At 33.4% G+C, this 18124-nt stretch overlaps 1 protein-coding gene across 2 annotated transcripts in view; it reads right to left on the reverse strand.

The window, feature by feature from the left end:
• Nucleotides 1-3520: 3520 nt before the first annotated feature.
• Nucleotides 3521-18124, reverse strand: part of LOC126816360 (L-fucose kinase) — a 44868-nt gene continuing 30264 nt past the window's right edge. For both annotated transcript variants that reach the window (XM_050542802.2, XM_050542801.2), the window contains exons 20-27: nucleotides 12806-12967; nucleotides 12039-12073; nucleotides 11743-11846; nucleotides 9903-10135; nucleotides 9335-9553; nucleotides 7902-8001; nucleotides 6714-6934; nucleotides 3521-6291 (exon numbers count right to left, since the gene is read on the reverse strand). In XM_050542802.2, coding sequence (XP_050398759.1) covers nucleotides 6217-6291; nucleotides 6714-6934; nucleotides 7902-8001; nucleotides 9335-9553; nucleotides 9903-10135; nucleotides 11743-11846; nucleotides 12039-12073; nucleotides 12806-12967 — 1149 coding nt within the window. In that variant the 3' untranslated portion in view covers nucleotides 3521-6216. The remainder of the gene's footprint in view (nucleotides 6292-6713; nucleotides 6935-7901; nucleotides 8002-9334; nucleotides 9554-9902; nucleotides 10136-11742; nucleotides 11847-12038; nucleotides 12074-12805; nucleotides 12968-18124) is intronic.

The following is an 18124-nucleotide window of genomic DNA, read 5'->3' on the forward strand; positions in this document are numbered from 1 at the left end:
CAAGGTGATTCGGTTCACCGACATTTGAAAATGTAAACAGAACACTTGCCGTGACATGGAAATTTATTGGAAATGTGTCAAGTGACCCATGTCGATGCATTAAACGTCTTAGGTCAATATAATTTAGATTTGAATTCCACATACAGTGGCAATCTACGTACCGGTACTAATTAAATAACGTAGATACTCAATTTCAAGACTATTAAATTATAGCTTAATTAAACTCGCCTAGATTAGACTATCGTCAGTATCGAATTATTTATCAAACCTTACAGTTAAACTGATAAATATATTATTTAGGGACAGTCTTCTGTTCTGAAGATGTATTAATTTTGGGGAAATCTCACGAAAAAAAATTCAATTTATTAAATAAATATTTATTTCGTCAACACAGATGAAGATAAATAAAGAGCATAAATCATCAAAAGGTCGCGAAAACAGTTCATTGACCAGGGCGTGGTGTCTGGTGTGAAGTTATTAGTCTTGGTTACAAAGTCACTTCTTTGCCTATTTCTTTTATTACTGGAAAGCGTAATATAATATTCGTCTGAGGTCATGACCCATTTCGCAGCCAATCAACATAAAGCAAAATGTTCTAATGACCTCAAATACTGGATAGTAAATTTACTATGCGGTTTGTTTAGACTTAGTAACTTGATCGTGTTTTCAGTGAAAATAGGACCGAATTCCCAAAATAAATAGATGACACCAATTGCACATTTTTCGAAAGTATTGAACTACCAAACTGACTATCTATACCTAGTCTAAGCATAAAATGTTCACGATCAAACTCATTTGAAGTACTTGATTGTGACGCCGCCATGTTCAATCATGTGACTTGAAAGAATGATTCGTCTGAATGATTCGACTAATGTGTCCACTGCTGTTGTTGTTTATTAAAGATATAACGTCCAATATATTAAATATGATATTATGGACAGGTTGATATTAATTAAATTATTTACACTTAAATGGGTTGAAAATTGATAAAAACATACAATACAAACGTCTGTGTATATCAAAAGACTCTTTGCCTACTATGCCAACATGGGATGATATATCCATGTAAATTCTATGGTTTTATTTTTCTTTCGGAGGGAACAAACACTTGCTTGAATATTCTAAACAATTTCTGGTCGAGATGTGATTAACTACTAAAAGTAATAAACAGAAACTGAATAATTTGAAGAGAATTTAAGCAATTTTAGAGCAAAATGAGGAAAGTTTGGTTTGGACACCAACATTCTCCACCTGCTCTTAATTAATTGACAAAAAAATTGAATGTGTATGGGCCACTTTAGTCAAATTCCAAGTGTGAAATGTTCTTAATAAACATTCCTTCAAACTTAGAAAACAAAATTTACAGAAGTGAACAAGAGTTGTAAGTCTGCAAGTTATCAGAAATTGCTGAAATTCATATGATTATTTGTCTCCTTGATGTAAACAACATAATATATTAACCAGTGGCTGCCAGGCAAGATACATCCACATTTTGCAAGAAATGGATAGAGAACAGGCTAAACCCCCCCCCCCAAAAAACATGATTTTTCGTACAATCAGGGGCCATAATCCAAGAAGTTATGGTCTGAACTGCGTGAATGTCGAGAGGAACCAAGATCTTCGGGTTATAAACATACATTTAAAGTTTCATCAAAATCGGATAAAAATTGTGACTTCTAGAGTGTCCACACTACTGTATTTGCATACAAGGAGCGACCATTTTATCCGGCAGTATCGGTCAGATTTTTACGAAATTCAAAGTCAACCTTCATTGATGTTTACGGTGATAATATATTTAAACGTTTTTTAAAAATGAATACAAATTGTGATATCTAGCGGGTCCACAAGCTAAAAATGAGATTTTTCGAACATTCAGGGGCCATAATCCAGGAAGTTACATTTGCATATGCGAGATTATCGAAAGGAACCAAGGTCTTTGTGATTTAAACATAAATTTAACTTTTCATCAAAATCGGATCAAAGTTGTGGCCTCTAGATGGTCCACAACTTTGATATACCCATGGACCTTATAATTCATGATATACCATATTTTTACACTATTTGCGTACGAGAGGCGTCCATTTTGTCCTGCATTAGGGTGTAACTGTGATATATTCAAACGTTTTTTTTTAAATCAGATAAAAATTGTGACCTATAGAGGGACCACAAGCTAAAAACACGATTTTTCGTACAATCAAGGACCACAGTTCAGGAAGTTACGTTCAATATGCGCAAAAATAGATAGGAACCAAGATCTTTGGGTTATAAACATGTGTTTCAAGTTTCATCAAAATCGGATAAAAATCATGACCTCTAGAGGGTCCACAACCTTGATAATGATATACCGTATTTTTACACTATTTGCATACGAGAGGCCATTTTGTCCGGCAGTTTTGGTCCGACTTTGACAAAATTTGAATGTTGTTTTTTTAAATCTGATAATAATTGTGACCTCAAGAGGGACCACAAGCTAAAATGCGATTTTTTGTACAATCTGTGGCCATAATTCAGTAAGTTATGATCCAATATGCGCAACTATCAAAAGGAACCAAGATCTTTGGATTATAAACATGTAATTCAAGTTTCATCAAAATCGGATCAATTTTTTTTACAATATTTGCGTACCAGGGGTGGCCATTTTTTCTCGTACTTAAGGCCCGATTTTCATGAAATTTGAATTCAACCGACATTACGGTGTAAGTGTAAAATATTCCAACGTTTTTTTTTTAAATCGGATGATAATTGTGACCTCTATAGGGACTACAAGCTAAAAACATAATTTTTTGTACAATCAGGGGCCATAATGCGTGAATATCAAAAGGAACCAAGATGTTTGGGTTATAAACATGCACTTCAAGTTTCATCAAAATCAGATGAATATTGTGACCACAAGCTAAAACGTGATTTTTCGTACAATCAGGGATCATAATTCATGAAGTTATGGTCCGATACATGCCAATATCGAAAGGACCTGAGATCTTTGGGAGACAGACCTATATTTCAAGTTTCGATAAAATCAAAAAAAAATTGTGATCTGTAGAGTGTCCACAAACAAATTGCGGATGGACAGGGACAACGGCATGGGGTTTAACATCCACTCAACACAAACCAGGTCATTTCGGGTCTAACCCTTTCAATTTTATTTTAATAATTCACTTGCACGTAAGGGTTTTTAGCGGTGGGAGGAATCCAGAGGACCTGGAGAAAACCCACAAGGTTGAACAGGCGATCCTACACCTTGTCAGGTACAAACTGGGAATCGAAACCATGCCAGTTGACTTAAGTCAATGACAGATCAGATGATAAATATTGATTGTCTGTATCATGTTTACCAGAAATAGTGAACAACAGATGGATGGACAGTAGTGACGACAATATACAATCCCATGTGGTCGCAAGATGTTGTGGATGGATTTCGAAAGCCAAACAACGGCGACGACAATATACATCCATTTTAAATATGTGCATATAAAAAAAAACATTTTCGAAATATATATAAATAAACAACAAAACGAATAGCTACCGTATATAACTATATTATTGTAAACATTGGAAACTTTTAATATGCATATCCCATGGCCCCTCACATATTGCAACAATTCATTGGTTTGTCCGAACATTGGACACACTACAAACAACACACATACAAAATAACAAATCATTTATCTTACACTATACGCACACAATAATAGATGTATATAGATAGTTTAAAAAATACACCAAATTTAGTATTATGGATCGTTTTCTTTATCTCCGTAATATTATTCAGCAAAATTTCACATGGTAGGGTGACCCACCATAAATAAATATCTCCATATATCTCGACAATTACGCCACAATATTTATATATATGCCAAGCCTCAAATCAGTTTCACACAATTATAGTCACTAAATAAACGATCATGTTGCACTTAATAAGCTATGACCATTAATCATGTATAAATAATAGACTGAAAACTGGTTCCAAGAGTCGTCCATAACATCCAGACACTTTTGAGTAAAAGATAGGTTACGTGTCCTTGTTTTGAAATTAGTCTCGCTTAACCAGTCTATCGACCATTCTACGTCTGATTGACAGGTCGGGATAATCAAGACTACTTTTTTACGAAACATAACAGAAAGCTAGAACAAGAAATTGAATTTAGAAATAAGCACGTTAGGTAGCTCAACAATCGTTTTAAGAAGCTTGTAAAAGTAAAATGAAACTACTGCTAGTATCATGTTCCTGTCTAACCCGAGTGATTCAGAGATATTATTTGTACTAAACCAAAAGATGCCGCTCTTAACGGTACAGTTAATGATAAAGCAATTTAAAAAATGAAACGAACGTAATTTCTAAATCTGCTGTAATAACCAAGAAGCTTAATTTTACTGCTATTCAAAATCGTCAACAATAAATTGTTTACGGCTGTAATAGTTGATAGATTTGTAGAGAATTGCACGTGCCATGGCTATTTATAGTATCATACTGTCAGAAAGTTGGTCTCGGCACGGCGAATGTGCACGCTTCAGTGGTAGTCTCGAACTATCAGCGGTGGACTGTATTTCTGTGAGTACATGGGTCACCCTACACATGGATTATGTATATATTTATATGAACATAAAAATGTGATAAATAAAATAATCAATGTAAAAATCTCAAAACTTTGCAAATTATCTATATTCATTTATATTCATTTATAAGATAGACCTACGACTGAACATATCATGTATCACAATGTCATATGTCTTATATTTGTTAGTTGTAACTTCCATACTCGTGTTTAAATATGTAGTTGTGAATAAACTGTATTACATATTACGGTCTGATCTGTGGTAAATTTTATAATTTTAACAAATTTCTTTGATTATGTACAAACTGCTTAACTTTGGTTATTATATACTTACCTGTGTATTTGAAATCAACTCCCGTTCAATAAAATCCAATGTACAATTAGATATTCCAATGAATAAAAAAGGTCTCTCTTGAAAAATTTGAGGTATTTACTTGTATTTTCGACTGAATGCAAGATAACATGGCTTTCGTCACGTGTTGGGTGAAACCAATGAAGCTGTTTGGGGGTGGTTTAACTTTGACAGATAGTTTGACAACCAAGTGTTGCAATCAAAACAAAGCGAGATCATTTCGTTTGTTTGAGTTTGGGCAACGAAAAATATTAACTAAAGGTAATTACATAGAAGATTCATATTAACGCCATTGACCGCCAGTCTACCAAATTTTATTCACCATGAAAATTTTACTTATACTCGTAAAAATAAAGTCATATATAAAATAAAACTTTCCTATCTTCTTTATATTATAACTAATTTAACAAGCAACATGAAATTCACGTCCGAAGTTTCCGAGTGTATCGTCAATTTGATATTCTTTCAATCCAATAATAAGGTCCATGTGGAAACTATCCACAAAGGGGCAAAGAGCCAATATGTAAAGCTATAAACTTTGCCGAGTTTTTACTTGAATGTAAAAGATGGTAACAAAATAAAGGAATATGAGCAGTTATGTGTGTGAACGCCCCAAATTCAATACCGAGCCAAGACATATAGCTTATTCTTATACAAAAATTGGATTGTCATAAAAGTACTGAAAACCGTTATAACGTGGCATGCTGTCACCCCTTGATACAAAATGTTCTCTCCTGAAGAGTGACGTAGTCAGCTTCCAGTTTTGTATTGCTCCATGTCAAAAGTTTGTGGGAATTCAATTTTTCAAGTGAGAACGTTTTGATTCATTAGGATAATTAATTGTGTAATGGAATTTATTGAACAGAAATTGATTTCAAACACACAAAAGTTTATAATAACCAATGTTAAGTAGTTTGTTCATAATCGAAGAAATCTGTTTAAAATTTATGACCGTTCAGACAGTAGCTGCATTTACACTATAATTCGGTTCCAGTTAACAGAAACATTCTGAGTCAGTCTTGACAAGTTATACAATGATATCACAATGATGTCATATTGTTCATAAAATTTGTTACAATTTATTATAAAAATTAAAATAACTTTATTCACTTAAAGTCTCCATTTGTCATTAAATGTTAAGAAATCAATTTGAGTATATTTAAGCATGGATTAAGTTGTGAAAAATTAGATATTGTCTGAAAAATGCAAATGACAATAAGCTGCTTTAAAGTATGTAACTGAATATTATATTAAATATGTTAGTTAATTCATTATGTTAATAAAGATTTTTTGGGTTGTCTGTCCTTATTTTTAGTCAGTTTCAAAATACACAGTTAGACCTTGATTATCTAATTCAGCATCATATATTTCTACATCTTCTAAACCCTACAAAAATAAATTAAACAATTGAAATCTTCAGATTTGTTAGGCCGTTCCTTTGATAATTACATAAATTTGGATCTTGTGTCCTTGATAAAAGCACTTTACCAAATAATCCAGGAGACTAATAAGTGGCATTATGCACTAAAGTATGGGGTGAACAGGCTGATTAGTGGCAGGTCAACATCTTAACATTTATATTTCTGTTTCTGCAAAGTTAACCCACTTTATTTTTATTACAGGCTGAAACAACTTTGGACTGAATATCAATATTTTCTGAATTTAAGGGGATATATCAAATACTTCCATCAAATATGGTCCGGTAACTGGGAAAAAGTGTATTTCAGGGCATTACCTATAGATGGAACTAGATAAATACACCACACGATTTGAAATTTTCAATACAAATTTAGTAATGTAGTACAAACCTTCTTGGAGAAGAGTTTTCGAATTAAATCTTGTGAGGTTTCTTCTTTCATTAGAACAAACATGAAGCCTCCTCCACCAGCACCAGCTAGAGTAACACCATTAACATGAGGACGTAATAAACTGATTAATTCTGTTACACGATCTGGTTCACTACCAGGCGCCATTCTTTTCTTTAATTCCCAATATTTATCAATTATTTGACCAGTTTTATCTAGGTCTCCTGTATTTATAATAGAATTAACCATAGGAGATGAGAAACTCAAAATAAATAAGATATAAAATAAATACATGTAGGTTAAAAATATGTTTCTTTGAGTATAATGACATCTTGTATATATGTATGTCCAAGAGTTAAACATACATTATGCAAGAACTAAATCTGCCTATTGCAGGTGTTTCTTTGGGCCTGAAATGTTAATATAAACTATTAATTAGACATTCATTAACATGAAAAGACCTTAAACAACTCTTGATGCCATTTTATGTGTCAGATTTCCAGTGGATTTGAATCTGATTTGCTGCTTAACGCTCAAAAATGGACTATGTTTTTTATCGTACCGACTTTAGTAATGATGTTTGAGGCTAGGCCTAAATTCAACCGCTAATATCTTGGTTCAGAGTGGAGCAATTTGACTGAAATATTCAGCATATTTCCTTTACATTATCTAGTTTTTTAACTATTATAGTGAGACAAACTGCCGACCATTTATTTAATCTTCCATAATGCCCCTTTAATGACCACAAAAAATTCATTATGGTCTCAAATTACCTAAGTGTACATCAAAATATTTAAATAAGTAGGCATTCCAGCACAACCAACATTGTTTTACCATTGCTGAGTGGTTATGCAAGTAGTCCATGTTAGTTGTCACATTATTTATTATTTTGCATTTTAAAGACATTAAATGACAAAGAGTCACAATCTATGAAGTGCGTATAAACAATTAAAATTTATTTGGCTTTAAGTTCTTGCCAAAACTGGTAACCGTTATCAACAGGCTTCTTTATCTCATGAACTTGATGTTGGCTAGGGAGAATAATTAATGCACCATTTCTTCGGTGAGGTGATTTGCAAATCAATTTTGCAGAAACAAGAGCAAGGGATGTAACTCAGATCATAGAGTAATTAACTGCAAATACCATGAATTGATTATCAATTGATTAAAGCAAGATGTGAATAAACTTACCTTTCATCAAAGCATCTTTACAGTCACCAGCTATTGATACAAGTAAATCTTCTGTTTGAACAATATATGGATTTCTAGCATACCAATTTCTTATAACATCCTTCAAACATAACATATAATCTGGGTTTCAATGACACTATAAAAATGTACACAGTTAACAACAAAATTAATGCAGAGGACATAAACCATATTTTGCAGAACTCTGATTATGCTCAAATTTGTAATGCCCCCGTATTATTTTGGGTCTTATCACTCTATTCATGATTTTTAAAACACATAATATACAGTAATTTGTAATCAACAAATACAGTTTAAACATGGATCTGTATTATCACCAGTCTAATTAAAACTATACCAAAATTTTGTTAGGTTTCATAATTCATTTTGTTTTATCCACTTGACTCTACTTCATTCAGTAGATTGTCATTGGTTGACGCTAGATCAATCTACCACCTACCAAACTAAACGCATACTACTGTTGTGTACTGAATGTTTCTCAAATCATTAGGGAGGTTTTGATTATCTGTCTAACAAAGGTCACAGGTACTATTTTGCTGTCATCACAGGCCAATAATACCATTTTCTTAAACATGTCTTTATATGTTAAAGATACATTATGGGAGATTTTTATAGAGAGTTGGCCATTCTTGCTATAACAGTTCAAAAGTAGATGATGAAAGAAGAATATATTGAAAAATTCAGTCAAACTACTTTATTCTGAACATAGTTATCATCGTGGTAATATTTGACTAAAAATGGTAGCGAAATGCGTGTTCACCTTCGGCGATCGTTTGATTGACAGGCGTTAACTCCACCTACATATCTCAATTATCAAGTAAAGTTTTCAATGGCATACGGAAACGCTTTACAGCGGCCTCGCTAAGTACACTCTATCATTTAGCCTTGATCTAACTTGACGTATTATCATCAGGTTACCCCTTATTTGATTTAATCAATTAGTGAAATCCTATTTAAATCCGAGCTGTAGCTGAGCCATCCGTGGGTCTAGAGAGTTGATTTTGGTCTTGTTGTTTAAATAAAGATCTAATTTATAATTTCTATAACACCTGAAGCCTAAATTAAGACTTGCAATAATCAGATTTAGCTCTTGCATAATGCATGTTTAATAGAATTATCAACCAAATAAACTGAATATATAAAATAGCATGTAATTTTAATTGACAGTATTATCACAAGAATGCTCCAAAAGTCAACTGATTATTTATACCAATATTTATACTAATATATAAGGTGACAGTAGCTGACTCTCATTATATAGCTTGAACATATGTCCAAGTCTGACTGCTGGATGAACTATTTTTTTCAGCTTATACAGTCAAACAAATTTTGCTGACTGATTTGCAGTGGATGAATGTGGTATTATAAAACCATCCATTTAAATTACGTAAATAATCAATTTCTAAGAATATTACCTGTAAAAGATTTCTAGCTAGTCTTGTTTTACCAGTATAAATAAGACACAAGCGTTTATTAAAAGCAGTAACTGTTTCAGGAGCAACTTCTATTGGAACAGTTTTCACCTCTAGTGGTAATTTAGCATCCGAGTAGCCAAACTGAAAACCTCCCATTAATCCTCCAACTTGATCCTGCCATCCCCCTCCTGTTGTTAACAATTGTTCTAAATATAAAACCTGAAAATATATCATATATTTAAGTACCAACATGATTTGTCAAAAGCTGTTCCTTGGTAGTTCTCCATCAAGCACCACTGACAGGGGGGATACTATGTAGAGGAACTTTCTCATCCCCAACTAGAATTGAGCCCGGAACCTAATAGCGAGCCAGCACCTTCCTCACTGAGCCACTATGGCTATGTTTTGCATTTGTCAAGAACTGTAGTGTGTTAAGTGTTCACTACAAAATTTGGATGGATCAACTAGCGATGGATGCAGGTAACAACAATATAAAAGATGTTACTTAATTGCTATTTTTACAAGTTCAGCTATGCCTGTATTACAAGGAATAAAAGAACTAACTTACAGCATGAACCAAACTGTTAGACGTACAACATTTACCAGCAGCACGTAATAAGGCTCCAATCACAGCTCCTGCTAAAATACTACTTGTACCTAAACCAGAACCTTGTGGTAAATTAGACCAAGACTGCATCTCAAATCCTCCACCATAATTAGTTTTTAGCTGCTCACTAAGAGATATGTTACTATTTAAATCAATTACATCAGTACAGATGAAGGCAGACTTGAGTAATGCTCCTGAAACAAAATAATGGTGGTCTTAACCATATCATCACCTCTGCCCAAACTTAGCCGGTAGCATGTCATTTGGGACTCAACACAAACATCGTTTGGGACTCAATTTGATGACTAACAAATTGGCAATATCTCTATTACACCAACAGATTCTATAAAAAATCTTGGTGTTTATTTTGACTCTAACCTGGACATGAATATACACATTTCTGCCATGTGTAAAAGTATAAATATTCAGATTTATGATATTGGAAAAATTAGATTTTTCAATTTATTGATAGTAACACGTCTAAATTGCTGGTAAACGCTATGGCTATATCAAGACTCGACTACTGTAATTCACTTTTGTACAATCTACCTGAAAATAAATTAAACGACTTCAGAAACTTCAAAATAAAGCAGCCCGGATCATAACCAAGACTAAATAAAATGAGAGAGAGAGAGAGAGAGGCACTCGAAACTAGGTCATTTTGGGACTAACACATGGTTTAATTTTATTTCAATAATTCGCTTGCGCGTAGGGTCCTTAGTAGTGGGAGGAAACTGGATGACCCGGAGAAAACCCACAAGGCTGGACAGGCGACCCTACTCTTTGTCACGTACAACTGGAGAATCGAAACCACGCGTGTTGACTCAATGACAGACCTTATGATACAGTGCACACGTGCTAACCATTCGGCCATCCAACTCCCGCTAAACCAAATGAACATATGACACCAATTATTAAAGATCTCCATTGGCTTCCAATCCGTCAACATATCAATTTCAAAATACTGTCTAATTCTGCTCTAAATGATGTTTATTCACCTCAATACCTTACAGACCTTCTCAACACCAATAAACCTTGCAGAATCCTTTGATCAGAAAACATCTTAATTAAGCCTTTTTTCAAAAACCAATTCCAGTGATGGATCTTTTGCAATCGGTGCTCCGAAGTTATGGAATTTAATATCAAACAAAACCAAAAGTGCAAATTCTATATAAGGTTCTAAAAAGTATTTCAAAACCGAACTTTTTAATCAAATATACAACTTTTACCATGTGTACTAAATAATGTTCTCTGATTTTTGTTTATGTCTTTTTTATGGATTAATGTGTTGAGATATGTACTAATATAAAGCGGCCGAAAGCAGCAGTTGAGTTGGATTACCAAGACTATTTCATGTGAAACAAAAGCGAAAGATGTGAAAAGTGCAGGGAACATAAACTAATTCTTTGCCAACAGTGCTATTGTCATAAATGCTATCAAGCCAACTGACACTGCTCTAAGCAGCAGATTTATCAAAATAGCAAACTGAAATACCTGTCCTGGAATGCAAAAAATTCCAAATTGCTTTATCCTCTAAGACAGGCAAACTTTTTACAAATAACAAATTGATTTTTTAAAAATAAATTGTCACTAGACCTGCAACACAGTTATGTCACTACCTGAATGTTCTGTTTTCAGGTTATAATCTGTTTAACACCAGGATGTACTGAAATTCTTTTTGATACTTGGTTGGAATTTACCCAGTGTCAGTGGTTCTGAAGAATATTTTGACACAAGGAAGATTGGTAGAAACGGTAATTGTCCTGGTGGACTAATAAAACTTATAATATTAATAACATACCAGCTGCATGGGGTTGACAATAATCTTTTAAATGTGATAATTCAGAACACACAACTGTATTCTTATCTCCTTGAGCACCAACAATCTCTAATTTGATAACAGGCCTAAAATAGAATACATGGAAAATACCTGATCAAAATGGTGAATGAAGAATTAGTTCATTTCTTATCATAAGCCATGAAAAATATCATGCATGAGGCAGGGTATGTCCACTTTTCCTACAACACCTTTTACCACTTGTTGTTTGAGTTAATACAGCTAACTACCATAACAGCTTTAATAGATGTTTTACTTACTCCTCTGTTCTTCTCACTCTTGCTCCGATTGGTCTCTAGAAAAAGAAATTAAAATAATACCTAGTACGATACTTGTATCCGTAACATCAATGAAATCATGGAATCAGTTATATAGTCAGATTTGGGTGACAGAAGGCATAATAATACTCTTCAAAAAAAGTAGGGGATATTGAAATGCAAATACCTATACAGGTTGTGATATGATAAATAGTCATGGAAACTTGACATGCTTTGAGAGTATGTTCACAGATGAAGAACTTATCACCACCAATAGAACCATGAGCTGCACCTGCTACACGCATAGCGCCATACACGTGGGAGGGGTTCTTTGTCAAATTTGACACTTCAACGTCAACCGACAACACTGCAAGAATTAGCCGTGGCACTGCAAGAGGAGTGGGTCAGATTGCCCCAAATCGTGATTGGACGGTTGATAAGGAGCATGTCACGACGAATTGCTGAATGTCTGAGGATTGGTGGAGCAATTACTCAATATTAAGACAAAAATCAAAAACGTCTGTTTTCACTTTTACGGTGTATCTCTTTGCTAGTGAAATGGGGCCTTCAGATAAGCCGCCCATATGAATTGTTTATGTTCATGTGTGGGCAATTGGCCTGTTATTAACATACACTGGTTACCTCTAATAAAAACAGCTGTGCATTTCCGCAGTTTTGTATATTATTTGAAGAGTATATTATAACATTAAGATCAATAATCAAATATACAACAATAACTGTTTACCAGTATGTAATAAGGTAAATATTACCTTTCCATTGATAAGAAGTGCTGCTATTGTAACTGCACCCCCATGTTCATACGTTATAGGTGGAGTATCAGACCAACCACCTGCTAAATCTATTCTAGCTGGACAATCTGCTCGAACCCACTGACCAATCATTGGTACATCCGCTTTATTATGATCCATATACTTAAAGATAATTAACCCATTTTTACTATAGGTAACCAACAATAACAATATATACCATTGATTGGTTGTTAGTCAAAATCTGGTCTAGTATAATCAAGAAGATTGAAGAAGACAGTTTCTTACCATAATAAATGACTAATTCTATTGTCTAAGAACATAATAATAGGACAGCTAGTTTAAACTGGGTGTTATATTTTAGAATTTAATGCTTCATAAACTTTTAAAACTTCATGTAATTGACAAAATTAATTTAAAAATGAATTCAAATTACCATAATAGCAAATATTAAAATATCTATTTCAAACCAACTAGGACATTATGTAATTATGCAACCGACTTTTATCTGAATGTGTGACAAAGTTAGATGGGTTTTTTTTTATCAACACTCGAACAAGAGGAACAGGGGTCCTGGGGCTTTGAACTGATTGATTTAAAGTACCAGTTAAATAGGAGATCAACATGCAGTGAAAATGACACATGCAAGCCATAATTATTAAGCAAATGCTGGTGTTTTTTTTTACCAGAATAGCAATCCAATAATCAGCCAGTCTTAAATCAAGCGAAAAAAATACAATAATAAAGCTTTTCTTTGTAGTTAAATTACATTCTTCAACAGATTGTCAAAGAGAGGAATACTTAAAAGTTTTATCGAGGGACTAAAAATTCTGAACTTTGCAGGCAGCATTCTAGAATGTCAATAAACAACAATCAATAACCAATGACAAAGGTGGATAAATAATAAACAGATAAACATGCAGGTATCAACTATACAATAAACAAACAAACACCTATATTATATACATATCTGCACTATATGGTAGAAAGTTGCCTAATAGGAAAACAAACAATAAACTATATTGCTATAAACTGAGGCTGCGAAAGACAAGGGAAATGTGAAATAGAAAGAAAAAGATGAGAAATTGATAATAGGGGTGATAATGAACTATTGACTATTGGTGAATTTCTTTTTGCTTCCATGAATGCAAAACTTGAGAAATTTTATGAGCAATTTTTGTGATAAATATTCTAATATATTTTATCTTCTTTTTAGACCCTAGTGACAGAAGTTATATTCCTTTCCCTATTTTCTGGCGAAGCTCTAAAGCCAGTCACCATCGCTGAAAATTACTACTATTTAGGTATAAATAAAAAATATGATGACATATAGGTAGGGTAATATAAAGACCATAATACAAAATGTAATAAAAATAACGTTTGAACTTAACAATTTAAAATTGTAAATATATCAAACAAGACATTTTAACTTGAAAATTAATAATTACAATCCATTCTCTAACTTATATACACTGTAAAGCTAAAAGGATTAAAAACATCAACCATAACAACTGACGTTCTATATTTAATTAATATTCTAAATTCAATTATTAATTGACATTACTCATAAAAACATCACCTTTAGGCCTGTTACTAAAAAACAAATATTCTGGTCCTCATACTGTTTTGTCTATGTGACATGATTATATTCTTTTAAAACTAAAAGAAGGTTTCTTATTTACCACGGAAAAGTGAAGTAACTCTATTATACATTTCCGGTTGAAATCTGAAGTGTATTGTAGGCTAAATTAGTAAAATATACAACCATGATAAATGTTATCGACAGTCATAAATGACATTGGACTATCTGATAGATCGAGACTATTAGTTACTGCTTGTAAATGAAGATGTTTGTAAACCGCTTAACATACAATGTTTGTAAACCACTTCACTACAGTAACAGAGGTAAACTGTGGCTATGTAACACAAGAATTACTAAATATGTTAGTGAATTCCTATAAACCGCATGAAAAATAGATGAGATAAATGTAGAGACTTGAAATGTGAAGTTTGTGAGAACTCATTTGGCCCAAAGACCAATCTTATGATTAAATAAAATATAATAAAAAACTCCCTAAGCCTCAGATGTTTTTGCAGGATTGTATAAGAACCAGAATATTAATTTTTGTATGGCCTTACCCTGCCAAAAATGCAATTATTTATAAGGGGATGCAGGCAAGTTGCAAAATATTGGGATGCATTTACTTACTGTAAAAAACTGAAGATAAAAATACAAACAAATTATAAAACATATTGCCAGGCAATGAACCATGGTCCACCAGCAGCTTGAGGAGTAACCAGGCAGTAAATGTGTCAGAAAATAATGCCGCCCTAAACTAATCTAAATCAAGAGTCTGAACTTCTCTTCATTATCTTTTAAATGCAAGAAACAGATCTGAAGAGTTTCTGTTCAATATGGTAAAACTCAATACAACAGACCCCAGTTTTATCGTACAATAAGCTATAAACAATCTATCGTTAAATTTTGAAACCAGCGGCTGCCAGGCAAGATATGCCCACATTTTTTGCAAGAGATGGATAGAGAACAAGCTAAAAAAACAAACATGATTTTTCAAAAAATCGAGGGCTATAATCCAAGAAGTTATGGTCTGAAATGCACGAATATCAAAAGGGAATGAGATGTTTGGGATATAAAAATATATCTTTAAGTTTCATCAATATCTGACAAAAATTGTGACCTCTATAGGGTCCACAACCTTCGTATTTGTGTGCAGGAGCGGCCATTTTGTCGGACAGTTTCGGTTTGATTTTCACGAAATTCAAACTCAACCATCATTAGGGTGTAACGGTGATATATTCAAACGTTTCTTTAAATCAGATAAAAATTGTGACCTCTAGAGGGACCCCAAGCTACAAACATGATTTTTCGTACAATCAAGGGCCTTAATTCAGGAAGTTACAATTCGATAAGTGCGAATATCGAAAGGAATCAAGATCTTTAGGTTATAAACATGTATTTCAAGTTAAAATCAGATGAAAACTGTGACCTCTAGAGTGTCCACAAGCTAAAAACACGAATTTTCGAACAATCGGGGGCCATAATCTATGAAGTTATGCTCCAATACATGCCAATATCGAGAGGAATCGAGATCTTCGTGAGAAAGAACTATATTATTTCAAGTTTCATCAAAATCAGATAAAAATTGTGACCTGTCGAGTGTCCACAAACAAATTGTGGACGGACAGGGTCGACAGGAAAACACATTGAAAATTACAAGATTTGTAAGTCAATGACTGTAACTCCAGTAACTAATTGTCTGAAATCCTTTAGAATCAACAGGTGACTTCTTTTCAATCAGATGAACAAATCAACATTTTTGAAAATGTATTATTTGATCTCAATAGTGAATGGTAACAATTCGCCTTGTGAATGGATGTGGGTGCACCACTGATTCTGATTTGTCTGGATTGGTTATCAAATCTGTTGATTAGGACATCAAGATATGGTGAATCAAATATCAAAAGGTTGACTGTATTGATAGTATATATATTTATTACTAATTCCAATTACCCCTGATACAGTAATTTGCGGGATTCATTAAGTATAAGAGGATACAGGATTAACAAGCTAGCAGTGAGGTTGATGTTCACTGCCGAAATTCCAAAATAAATAGATGACACATATTAATTAATTACACATTTATTTTTTTCAAAAGTATCGAGCAATCAAACTTTTAATCAACTATACACTAAGTTTCATCACTCTCTATCAGATAGAATCAAAGTTATATTGTCCCAAAGCATCGACCAATGAAATTTCTTAGCTCTGCTTATCTTTAGAGGGAAATGTTAATCATTGAACCTAATGAACATCTACATCAAGTTTAAGCATTCTAGCTCAATTAAAAGCAGAGTTATTATATGTTCCAAAGTCTTGACCAATCAAATTGCTTATTGCTACTTAGCCTAGGTAGAAAATTCAATTATAGAAATTAATCAAGGTAATGATATTATGAATCTCTACTCTGAGTTTCATCACTCTTACCCAATTGGAACTAAAGTTATTGTGTTCCAAAGCATCAACCAACCAATCATTCTACCTCAATCAGAAGGAGATTTATTGTGTTCCCAAGTCTCAACCAATCACATTGCTTATCGCTCTGCTTACCCTGAGCAGAAAATGTTCATTATCAAACTTAGTCAAGGTATTGATGTAATAAAACTATACACTATACATCACTCTCACTTGACTAGAACTAAAGTTATCGTGTCCCAAAGCATCAACCAATCAAATTGCTTATCTCTGTTTACCCTAAGCAGAAAATGCTCATCTTCGAACTCAATCAAGACATTCACCTAACAAACACCTAGCTTAATTAAAAGGAGAGTTATTGTGTCCCAAAAAGTGTGATGGACAGACAGACAGACAAAATTTTTATTGGTCTTCTGCTTTCTTCGAAAGGTGGGAGACAATTAAGTAATACGAGTATGCAGGATTAATTAAGTGATAGATGTTTACTCAAGTAATATGAGTATGCGGGATACTCATATTAGTAAAACTCATACTAATATATGTTGGATCAAGTAATTAAGTGATTAAACCAATTACATTGTTATGCATCTACTTAATTTCGTGGTTTCTCCTCTTGATGCCAGCTGTTCACTAGCTACAAATGTGTAATGTTAAACTGTGTTTAGTGCCACAATTGATACAGTCTAAGACTCCTTGCGCAAGTACAAATGTTCAAACGCACAATTGTCAACACATATCATAACAGTTTGTATTGAAATAAGTAATTCTATCACAAATAGTGACGACTGGACCACTAAAATAGTTACCAAACAGTTTTTCTTTGTGGTAATGCATTCTACATTTTCGAAGCGATATTTCTTAAAATGTACAAGCTGCTATGACACCAACCAGGTGAAATGTCTAAAATACTGCTTCCCTTATAATGCCGTGTTACTGCGCTCGGTTACTGTCAGAGAATATGGGATCATAACAAATGTTATAGATTTGCCAAATCCAGATGGTAAGAGGCCCATTACATCCGACTTTTGAACAACATAGTCGATAATCAACTTTTGTTTACGTTTGAGTGAGAAATTAATATCCATCCTCTGCTACACAAGGTTTATTACTGTTTCTGACATTTTTTCCCACGCTAAAGTCATTAGCATATAATTATGGACATGAAGGCCATATATGGAAAGTGACGCATGATCACGTGAGATAGAGTGTGCATGCTATTTCTGACTGGGCGGACATTTTAAGTTGGATAGCAGAGAAATTTCGCACAACAGTTGGGTTTCATCGAATCATATAATTATGCGGTAAGGCTTCACCTTTATTTCAATGGG

The sequence above is a fragment of the Patella vulgata genome, chromosome 3, assembly GCF_932274485.2.
Source record: "Patella vulgata chromosome 3, xgPatVulg1.2, whole genome shotgun sequence".
Lineage (NCBI taxonomy): Eukaryota > Metazoa > Mollusca > Gastropoda > Patellidae > Patella > Patella vulgata.